Genomic DNA, 12,381 nt, shown 5'->3' on the forward strand with positions numbered 1-12,381 from the left:
TTTTCATATGCCTGTTGGCTGCCTGTATGTCCTCTTTGGAGAAATGTCTCTTCATATCCTCTGCCCATTTTTTCATTGGGTTGTTTGTTTTTTTGGTATTGAGTTGCATGAGTATTTTATATATTTTGGATATTAACCCCTTATCAGATATATCATTTAACAAATATCTTTTATATATTTTGGATATTAACCCCTTATCAGATATATCATTAACAAATTCAGTAGGCTTCCTTTTTGTTTTATTGATGGTTTCTTTTGTTGCGAAAAAACTTTTAAGTTTGATGTAGTCCTGGATTGGACTAGTATTATTACTTCATTTAATAGGTATTTTCTGTGAGCTTGTTATGTGGGAGGCACTGTAATCTGAGAAATAAAAGTATAGAGATCTGCCTTCCCAAAGCCTATAGGATGATGGGAGAGACAGACTTTATAATACAAAATAATGTGTCAGTCACCTTCAGTTGATATATCATGAGTCTATAAATACTGTCTCCACTTTTTTCTTTCCTCAGTCATCAACATTGTTGTAGTAGGGTGGGAAGGGGGTTAAGGAAACTAGCATAATGTAGGTGTATAACAAATATATGTCGATCAAATGAATGCATACTTACAAGTTCCTATTATGCCTGGATCTAATGATTTTTTTTATACATTTACCTCATAAATTTTATCCAAACCAACGTATTTCCTCTTTAACTGCCCCTCAGACACTGCTTACCTGGGAGATGTATCTTCAGGTTTCATTGTAAAACATATAATGGTTATACAAGGTCTGACAATTAAGTTCGAGAACTTGTTGCACCAATCTTGCCACCTTTTTTGGTATCAGAAGGATTATTCATTATGACTTTGTACCAACTGGACAAACAGTTAACTAAGTTTACTATTTTCAAATGCTGAAAAGGTTGCGCGAAAAAGTTAGACGTCCTGAACTTTTCGCCAACAATTCATGACTCTTGCATCATGACAATGTACCAGCTCACACAGCACTGTCTGTGAAGGAGTTTTTAGCCAGTAAACAACTATATAGGGACACCCTCTCTACTTACCTGATCTGGCCCCCAGTGACTTCTTTTTTTACCTGAAGATAAAGGAAATATTGAAAGGAAGACATTTTGATGACATTTAGGACATCAAAGGTAATACAACGACAGCTCTGATGGCCATTCCAGAAAAAGAGTCCCAAAATTGCTTTGAAGGGTGTATGAGGTGCTGGCGTCCGTGCATAGCTTCCTAAGGGGAGTGCTTCAAAGGTGACCATAGTGATATTCAGCAATGAGGTAGGTAGCACTTTTTCTGGGATGAGTTCGTGAACTTAATTGTCCGACCTCATATATGATTGTGAATACTAAAACCTTTAATTATATTTGTAAATAATTAATAATCATATTATGTTGTTATAGTGAAATTTGCATTATTCTTTGTCTACAAATGTGTATGATTTTGGAGTTCTTATTACATCCTTTTTTGGTATTACATAAGTTTATAGTGCTTGTGATTCTAAGAATGCTCATTTAATGTTACAAGCTCATGCAGTTAACCCTGTTCAAATTTGACCTCCATATATCATTTTTCTGATGCAAGCATACTATATTTCCTAACTCATATTGAATGAACGCATCGTAATCAACCTACTAGAAACTAAAAGAATAGTTCACTTTACTCTCAGCATTTACTGGACCATAAAAGGTTTAGTGGGTTAAATGCATGGAACACTCTATAAAGAATTAGCCTTTCTTCACTCATATCAGGATGTCTTCTACCCCTAACTGTATGAACACATCAAAAATGAAAATATATAGTATATATTATAAGTGAAACTATAAACTGCTTATATAAAATATACTTATGAATTTATATATTTGTATTGTATATAATTAATATATTTTTCTATATTTTCTATATAAATTAGAGGTCCTTCTTCCCCTTCTTTGCACAGTTGGCTCTTATTTTCTTTTGTATTTCAGCCCAGGCAGCATCTTCAGTTAGGCTTCCCTGAACGTGGCACTCTAGATTAGCTGGCTGCCCCACCTGTGTGGTCCCATAGTTCCCTAGATATACATTTTCAAGTCTTCCTCATGTGAAGTGCTATAGGATAAATATGTTTCAGAACCTAGGCCGATTTCTGACATATCTGTGGATGTATCATAAATAGGTGTGGAAATAATATGGTTTGAATATTACTTGGTATGTCCAACAACTAAATTATGCCTGAAAATCAGTAAATGCTTAATAAAAGTTGTATGAATGAATGAACAAATGAATGAACGAATGAATGAATGAATGGAGAAACTTGGTAAAGTAGTGTTAAGGGGCTCTAGTGGATGCATTTTTAAAAAATTAACCTCATTTTTATCTTCACTTTTTCCCTTGTACTCATTTTGTCTTTATTCTTATTTTTCTAACCATATTTGTCCCAAGTAAATATTGCTTTTTTTTGGTTTTATTTGTATTAGATATTTATTGTAAAGAAATATTTTAATATTTAAAGAAATACATAAGAAAGTAAAAATCGTTAAGTCTGTCATGTAGAGATAAACATTTTAGAGGAAAATCTAACTATGTCTATGCATATGTACATAAAACATATCTTAAGAAAATAAACCTTACTATTTTTTGCCTTCTTTCTCCTTAAAACATATCATGGAGGCTTTTTACACCAATAAATATTGATTTGTTTACATCATTAATTTTAAACCACAGTATGTGTATAATTGGACTAATTCCCCTCTGTTAGACATTGACACCATTTCTGTTTATTGGCTATTCTAAAAATGCTGAGATGACCATCCTTGCTCATATATTTTTGTGTACATGTGTTAGAATTTCTGTAGGAAAGTATCTTGGATGTTTAACTGCTGAATCAAAGGGTAAGATTATTAAACATTTTGACGCATTGCTATTATAAATTACACAAAGATTATGCCAGAATATATTCTAATAATGACTCTCCCATCTCAATAAACACTACTCAACTACCTATTATAGTTACCTGTAAAACATGCTTGATACATAGAGTTTAATCAATTTTGTATTATCATTCTCACTATCACTTTTTTAGTATTATTTATATTGCATTCATGTCTGTAAGCTTCTTAAAATATTTTTTATAACCAACGTGGACTAAATAAGTACATGAATAAATATTGTCTTAACTAAACAATAGGGATTTTATATAACATTTTGTCATTCCTCAATATTTTGCTATTTAATGCAATCGACATTAATCCAACTTTTTCACTATTGACAGTAAGTAAAAAATATGAACATGAAATGTAATTTTATATTTTAAAACTCTGCTATTTACTATGCTGTCTTAAAGGCCAATTTGATATTTTCAATATGAGATCTTTAGAATGGTAAAGATTCTATTACACTGTAACATCAAAAGCACAAAGCAAAAGGAAGATTTATGTTAAATAGGAAAGACTTTTAATTTGAGTACAAACTGGGTAAGAAAGAATTTCTTTTAACATGTATAGCAATTACATTTTCTGTCTTCTCATTTTGAAATGATGTGGTTTATTTATATCTTTGTTAGAGAAGTGCAGCTGTTAAACAACTAAATTATGTGAAAGGACATAGGTTATTTTGTGGTCTCCAGTCAAATTTTAATGGTGGCACTCTTAAAAATAAAGTGTCACATAAAATCCCCAGAGATCAAAAAGGGTCAAAATAATGATGAAGTTTCATCAGCAGTTAGATTTTTCATGATTTTTAAATGTATAACTTACATTGTTTGTGGATCCTCTGAAACACCTACCCAGACCTCAGACTAGTTTTTGCTGATTGATGATGATGTAAATTAAACAGTTCTGTTCTTAAAGTGTCTTTGGAAATTTCCAGAGACTTGAATTTCCAACAAATAAATTTAATTTTGAACTTATAAATGCATGTATTTAGAACAATTCTCTATTTTCCTTGCCTGCTAAATTTCATTGGAGGAAGGAAAATAAGAGAAATATTAAGTAAACATGTCAAAAGAAAACCTATAATAATTTAAAAATGTTTGTTATACTAAAAACTTTTTTTTTTTAATGTAGCTCTCGAGACAAGCTAGCATTCTGAATTTTAAAATAGCCACTGAGTTTGGGTTGCAAAATGACACACATGAAAAGGCTATATTTTATACTTGACAGCTTGATGAATATGGATTTCATTATTGATTTTATGGTGTATAAAGAAAACTTAGTTTGTAGTCAACATGAACAGAAACCACAACTTTTTCTGACTCTTTCCATTTCTAGCATTTTCTAACATCCCATTTGCTCTAGGCTTTCAACAAATATGCTCTTCCTAACCAATTCTGAAACCCTGAGGTTAAGAGGAATAAAGAAAGATATAATTAGCTTTTTCTTCCCCTTAAATTCAACTTGTGTAGTTGAATGTTTGTAACTTATTATAGAATCTTTGACTTAAAGTCTTTGACTTAAAAATCTTTCTTACAACCACAGGCTAATTGGGAGAAAATAAACTACCTCACCTTTTCAACAAACAGGGTGGAGCAAAAGGTCAAGGATCTTTTTACATTAAAACCTACCAGACTGTGACAGTCCTATCAAAAACAAACCTTACTGAATTTCAGAATTTCTTTTTTGATGAACCTGAGTGCTTCTTTTACTTTTATCAGATTCCAAATGAAAGTATACCTATTTCTCTGTTTGATGTACTGGACAAGAACCGGTAAGAACTTGATCATTTTATTTGTCTTTAAAAATTGTGTGTAATATAATCAGTACGTTTTGTATTTTGGAATAGGGAATGCTATGACATGGTATAAAACAAATACTATGATTATGGGTACTAATAATATCAAACAGATTATTATGAAGAAAGTTTATGCATGTATGTATGTACGTATGTATGTATGTATTTATATGCGTGTTTGGTAAATTATATATTCTGTACTTTCTTTCCAGGTAATTTGTAACTAGGAAACCTTTTATTAGAAGATGTGAATATAGAACAAATAGAAATATTGGAGAGAAATTAGAATAATTCAGTAATAGAAAAATTCAGTGTTTGAAAATCATGATATAATAAATGTCTTTTTTCAATTTCACTTGTTCAAATAACCCCACTTTTGAAGAAAAATTTTACATGGGTAAATTATCAATTGCAAAGAAAACAAAATAAGCATATACTATAACTTTCTTTTTCTTTGTTCTTCTTCTTCTTTTTTTTTTTTTGGTCCTATTATGCTAAAGTAAAACCAAACCAACACTGGTTCATGGTAATAAAGTAGAAGCTTCTTCTACTGGTTTACTGGTTTATGGTAATAAAGCTTACTAATTTTAGTAATGTACTTTACTACTTTATAAAAATAAAGTAGAACTGCTTGTTCTACTTTATAATAAGAAAAGTAACAAATTTAAAATTCATGATGACTAGCTTTTTTGTAGGGATTTTGCAAAAGCAGATTACTTTCTTTGTTTTAAGTTTTAAGAACATTTTTTAATGGATACTTGAATAACTTTAAAATATCACTTCGAAATTCCAATTACTTCTTATTTCTCTTCCATTGGATATTTGAGCTAATCAAAAATTTTGGAAATGTTTGAGTTTTATATTCTGTGGAGGAGGAAGAAACAGTAATTAGAAAGTAAGGAAATTAAAGATTTCAGTGATTATCGAAATCATTCTTAACCTATGTAAACTTTTATGCTTTCTTGCATTTTCCTGAAATCCCCACATGCCTAGGAAATCAGTTGAATTTTCAGTAGTTTATTTATATAAGTATGTTTTTTCAAGTTACACATGCTCCTCCCTTCTTTACTAGAGATCGTGATATATACCTCCTAGAGGTCATGTCTCACACATTCAACAAGAAAATCATTATATTACACCTGCCTTCAAAAAAAAGGAAAAACATTCTGAAAAACTGAGATTAGTCAGATGTTTAAAAATTTTTAAATATAATAGAAGGGGAGTAGAGAGGTAGCTGAACAAGCTATATATACATATTTATCTATATAAATATACTGGGGGTGCCCCCAAAAATGTATATACATTTTAAGAAAGGAAAGAAACTGTATTAAAATTGTAATACCAAAAGAAAAAGATGAATACAAGTCACATTTGACCTCTGCAATTACAAGAGGTGCTCAAAGTGGTTACATCAGCATAATTTTAATAGTTTTTTCCTTTCTTAAAATGTGTATACATTTTTGGGCACCCTCTATATATTCAAATTGCATATGTATGAGCATATATATTCTTGGTACAGTTTATGATTCATACTAGCTGCTTACATGGCAGTTGTGGTTGTTGCTATTATTATTATAGCAAGGGTCAGCAGATATTTCTGTAAAGGGCCAGATAGTAAATATTTTAGGCCTTTTGGCCATATAATCTTTGTTGTATCTATTCAGCTCTGCCATTATAACATTAAAAATAGCTGTAGACAATTTGAAAACAAATGAGTATTCTAATAAAAATGTATTCGTGGACACAAAATTTGAATTTATTATAAATATTTACATGTTATAAAATATTTTTTTAATTTTTTCAACCATTTGAAAATATAAAAATCATTCTTGGTTTGCCAGTCAGATTTGGCCCACAGGCCATAGTTTGCCAACTCTTGTGTTTTAGTAAACTAGAAGAGATGTTAAAGATAGATAAACTCATTCTTATTTCACTGTTGAAGAAAGTGAAATTCAGAAAAAGCCAGTCATTTTTCTAAGATGATAGAACTTACAATATGTGTTATAGGATGCCTCAGAATCTTGTTTAAAAATGTAGATTCTTATCCACTGGCTAGAGGTGAAGCCCAAGATTTTGCAATTCGAGTAAACTCTCAGGTGATGCCCATGGGTATGCAAACCACACTTGAGTAGTAAGAGTATAGACATTGGTAGAACCATACTGTTTGTAGGGCAATGATCTTTTCAAAACCCATGGAATTCTGAGCACACTGCTTCAACAAATTCAACATTAGTTTTCTAAATTGTATAAATGTATTTTTGATGTGACTAGTAATTTATTTCTATTGATTTACTAAAATCAGATGTCCAACAAGCAACTTTAATTTATTGTACCAAGTATCTTTAAAAAAGGAAAACTATGAATTAACGTGGGATTTATGATTAAAAGACCCAGATTCCAGTCCTAGTGGCTTGTTATTCCGGGCCAAATCACTTAACATCCCTGAACCTCAGTTTTATCACTTTGAAATGGAAGTAACATTATAATACTATTTCACTGCATTGTGAAGCTCCAAGGAGATAACACAAATGTGTGATTCAGTCAATTATAAAGCAATATTAGTAAGGTTAGAATAATCCACTGTTTTCTTTCATGTGCATTTTCTCTTTAATTCTTTCAGATAATTTCCAGATATAGGGCTTCATGATATGTGGCTTATAGACTACCCTTAGTAGGATCTCCTGGGTTATGCATTTAAAAATGCACATACACCTACCAAATCAGAATCTCCAGGTAGAGCCCCAGGAAACTGCATTTTGAACAAACTTTCCCAGTCATTTTTTACACCCATTTTAAAATCTATGTGTAGGAATTCCTGGTCTAAAGACTTATCAGACACCTACTTTATTTTGCTTATGTAGTCAGCTTCATTTTCAACAGCTTTCCAAACATTGGCACAGTTGAGTTACTGATTGAATATTTTGATTTCTTATGTCATGTTAAATAAGTATATATATTTTAAATGTGCTTTGATTGCTTCAGAAGCAGAAAATGATACTTTTACATCTAATTTTGCTTTCTGCTGCTAGCCTTCTGGGATTTTAAAGTTCTACCTACAGTTTTGTGTCTTAACTGGCTCAAGCCATGACGTCCTATCTTTGTAGCCTCACGTTAGTCAGTTGTTTTGTACCTGGAATTCTGGTGGCCCCAAAATGTCTTCATCCTTCTTATTACATATGAATAATTGAACTAGTGAACTTCTGATAGAGTCTTAATGTTGTTCAACTATTTACATAATAACCTGTGCCATAAATGTGCCCATACTTTTCAGATCTCACCCAGAAATGCTCTGTTGCTTCTCATTGTGTGACCTTAGATGGGTCATTTAATCTCATTAAACTTCACTTTCTTCGTATATAAAATGAGGGAAAGAATAGCATATTTAAGTGATTTAAGCAGCACAGCACCTTACATGGAATGATTGCTAAATAACCATAAACCATTATTATTGTTGTTGATGTTATTGTTATTGCTGTTAGCAGATATGTTTCGTTTTCAGAAATGGAGAAAGAGAAGGAAGGAGGCTTTTTGAGAGGAGTGTGGGGTTTCAGAGGATTATCAGAATAAGAGAGTTTAAATTTTTACAGAATGTGTTAGGATGGGTAGCTTTTTATAGCTGGATTTTGAGGCCCCTCTGTTATTGAGTTGGTCAACGCTGGAAGTTGCAAGATAAGTAACTTGTCTGTGAAGATTACCAACTGTGAAAATGGCTTTGAAATCAAAGAATGTTAAAACAAGTCATAGGGATCACTTATTTCTATTCCTTCCATTTAAAGATACCAAGGCTCAGAGATGAGAAGAAAACGAATTTGCTCAGAGTCATGAGAGATGCTTGAAAGAAGCTAGAGGCTCTTGGGTGTCAGCTGTCCATGTCCAGTGCACTCACTGTCCATGCCTCTGGAGTCTGTCCATTTTGATCTCCTTATCTTCCTCTTCACAGGCATTGTCACTATAATAGAAATATGAGGCCTGACAATTAAGTTTGTGAACTTGTTGCAAAGATGTTGCTAACCTTTTTTGATATCAGAGGGGTTATTCATTATGAATTTGTACCAACTGAACAAACAGTTAACCAAATTTACTATTTGGAAGTGCTGAAAAGTTAGAGTAAAACAACCTGAACTTTTCTCCAACAATTCATGTCTCTTGCATCAAGACAATGCACTAGCTCACATGGCACTGTCTGTGAAGGAGTTTTTAGCCAGTAAACAAAGAACACCCTCCCTACTCACCTGGTCTGGCCCCCAATGACTTCTTTCTTTACCTGATGATAAAGTAAATATTTACAGGAAGACATTTTGATGACATTCAGGACATCAAGGGTAATACGACGACAGCTCTGATGGCCATTCCAGAAAGAGTTCCAAAATTGCTTTGAAGGGTTGACTAGGCACTGGTATCAGTGCATAGCTTTCCAAGGGGAGTACTTTGAAGGTGACCATAGTGATATTCAGCAATGAGGTAATTAAAACTTTTTCTAGGAAGAGTTAGTGAACTTAATTGTCTGACCTTCGTATATGCCAGAGATACAGCTGAACAACTAGAATGATTGTTCCTAACATTACCATATATCTTTGATGTTTTTAACAATTTTACTGCCTTTATAAGTTTAAACTTAAGATTTTTAGAATTCTTTCTCAGTGTGCTTTCTGTTGAGATACTGATAGAGTCATTGTCTTCCTACACATTTGGCCATAAAATCTAACATTTTGCCTCTGCTACTGAATCTCTAATCACAATACACTCACTTAGTCTAGTCCCCAGGCCCGCAATTTGTTAATTTTTCAAGCAGGAGTTAAGAAATCAACACTTCTCTTTTTTTTCTAGATATTTTCATCTTTTTGCTGATAACATTATTATTTTTTGCTATTATCATTTTTAATTACCTATTTAAACCATTTTCCCTCAGTATAAAACTAATAAATTAATATTTTAGATCTAGAACATTCAGAAAGTGTTAAAATAAAATAGAAATTACACATAAAAATACAAAAAAAACCAGAAAAAATTCTGCTCTAATATCACCATCATTCCAAACAACTATTAAGTAATTGTTTTATTTCCTACCAGTCCTATTACAATGAATATATGTGCATATGCACACATTTTGTATGTTTATAATATACTGTATAAATACTATATATTATAGATAAAATTGTAACTATGTACATGGACTATATAGTTCTAATAATTGCTGCATGTAGTCCCCATCTTGTGGATATACCATAATTTATTTTTCTGTTCTCTTATTGCCATATATTTAGTTGATTCCTAAATGTTCACTATTAAAAATCCTGTGACACACATTGGTGTTGGTGGTCAAAGGGTATAATGATAAAAATGACACAGTAATGTTTTAATTAATATTTATTTGATTTTTAAGAAGATTAGGAACATTTAAATAAGTTTCTGAGCTATTTGCATATTTTATTCTATAAAATATGTTTATATCCTTTACTTGGTGTTCACTTTGGGGTATTATTTTTGTTTTATTTGTAGTTCTTCATATTTAAGTATATTAATTCCTTTCCTACCTTATACTGAAAATATTCCCCTAGTTTATTTATTTTTTGTCTTTTGGCTAGTGTTTATTGCAGAAGTTTTAAATTTATGTACAATGAATTCTATCAGCCTCATAGTTTATAATTTCTTCCTTTGTTTTTATGGTAAAAAGTCATTCCTCAATCTGAGATCATGTCCATATTAACTCTATGCTTCTTCTTGTTTCACATAATTTTACTTTTACATAAAAATTTTAATATAACAAGAATCAAATAATTATTTTAGCTATTGTTTATTTAAAAATCCCTTGCCTTTGACTCCTTTGAATTGCCATGAATAATATAGTTTATTGCTGGGTGTTCCTGTTCTGTTTCATTAATTTATCAATTATTGACTCAGCTTCTCAGGCTTCTTTTTAATTGATTTATAATATGAACATAACTTTAATCAAACCCTTTTATTATCTTTAAAATAAAATCATTCATTTTTCTTGGACATTATCTCCCCTTGCAGGCATCTCACTGAGACGATTTAGAATCCCACTACAGCTATAAATTAATTTTAGTAGAATTGATTTTGTGATATTAACTCTTCTATTCTGGATCATGGTATATCTCAGTGGTTATTCAAGTATTTCTGTGCCTGTATAAAGTTTTTCAGCTTCGTAGTTTTCTTTTATCTGTATATTTACTTTTCCCTCTGGTCTTTTCTTTCCTTTTCTGTTCTCCTTTTCCACTTTATCTTTTCTTTTCTCCCCTCTTCCACTTTCAGCCACTCCTCTTCCTCCAACTTCTCCTCTCTTCATTTTTTCAAAGGACCAATTAACTTGCAAATCACCGAGAACCTGGTTCAAACAAATTTAGGCAAAGCAGGAATTTATTTTATTTTCTCACATAACTGAAAAGTTTTGCATTAAATACCACTGGATCCAAGTATTGAAAAAAAAAAAGCCATCCGCAAGATGTGTTTCCTTATAGCTTGAAATCTTGAAAGAAGAAAGCCACTTTCTCTCCCACTGTTTATATCAACTTCTCCAAAAGGATCCGGAATGGACCTCTTTGGATTTTACATCCACCTGTGGTCCAATCCTGAGTCTAGGCTGGGTCTTCAGTTTGGCCCGGGATGGAGGGAGAGCATACAGTTATAGTGAGTTCCAAAAAATTCACTTAGTGCGGGGGGGAAAGTTTTTGAAGTTGGAAAGCTGAGAAAAATATATATTTACAGTAATATTAATAAGTATACATTTGTGGTTTCAACTTTATAATTTTTTGAATTATAATTTTTATTTTGGGTATTGCTAATATAGGCCAAGCAATTGTTTTTTTTACATATTTATATGTTCTTATTAAACTTTCCTATTGGATTTATTTTTTCCATTGCTATTTTCATATTTTTAGATATAATATATCACATGCAAAAAAAGTATAATATCTATATCCAATGATTAAATCATTTCTTTTTCTTATTGATAAATTAGAATGTTTAAAAAATCCTTAGTGTGATAGCAGATGCTTTTATACTTAATTTTAATGGAAATATGTCACTAGTGTTTCATCATTAATGTAATAATCACAAAATATAATGTAATATTTTCATGCCTATGCATGAAAAGATAGCATTTTATTGTTTTAATACAAAATACTTCCACATTTATCTTACTTAAAATAGTATTAACTAAAATTATTCCTGTCATAGTCTTATGCTATGGATTGTGGTGTAGACTGCTCTATATATTTATGAGTGTATTATTGGGGAATTTTGCTTTTAGATTGCTGCATGAGGTGTAATGATTATAGCACATGTATCTGTGTGTGTGTGTGTGTGTGTATTGTGTGTGTGTGTGTGTGTGTGTGTGTGCATGTATGTGTGTATACTTGTTCTGTTAACCAAACTATAAAGGGCCAAATGAAAGGCAACAAGCATTTGTTTGAGAAAAGAATGAGCTGTATGGAAGACACTGGTTCAGGAAGGAACACAAATGTTGTTCTGATAAGAAGGCGAAAGCAAGGGATATTTATAAGAAAGGGAAGGGGAACAATTACCGTATTTGCCGGCTTATAAGACGATTTTTTGGCCCTGAAAAATATGCCTCCAAGTGGGGGGTCGTCTTATACGCCAGGTACACTTCAGATAGACTGCCCATAGTGCTTGCCCCGTGCCATAGTGGCCTCC

The 12,381-nt window shown here is 31.6% G+C and overlaps 1 protein-coding gene across 1 annotated transcript in view; it reads left to right on the forward strand.

The window, feature by feature from the left end:
- The first annotated feature begins 4,598 nt into the window (after positions 1–4,598).
- LIPI (lipase I) overlaps positions 4,599–12,381 on the forward strand; it is a 51,346-nt gene continuing 43,563 nt past the window's right edge. The window contains exon 1 of the mRNA XM_019632149.1: positions 4,599–4,683. Coding sequence (XP_019487694.1) covers positions 4,599–4,683 — 85 coding nt within the window. The remainder of the gene's footprint in view (positions 4,684–12,381) is intronic.

Source organism: Hipposideros armiger, unplaced genomic scaffold, assembly GCF_001890085.2.
Source record: "Hipposideros armiger isolate ML-2016 unplaced genomic scaffold, ASM189008v1 scaffold_1084, whole genome shotgun sequence".
In the NCBI taxonomy this organism is placed as follows: Eukaryota; Metazoa; Chordata; class Mammalia; order Chiroptera; family Hipposideridae; genus Hipposideros; species Hipposideros armiger.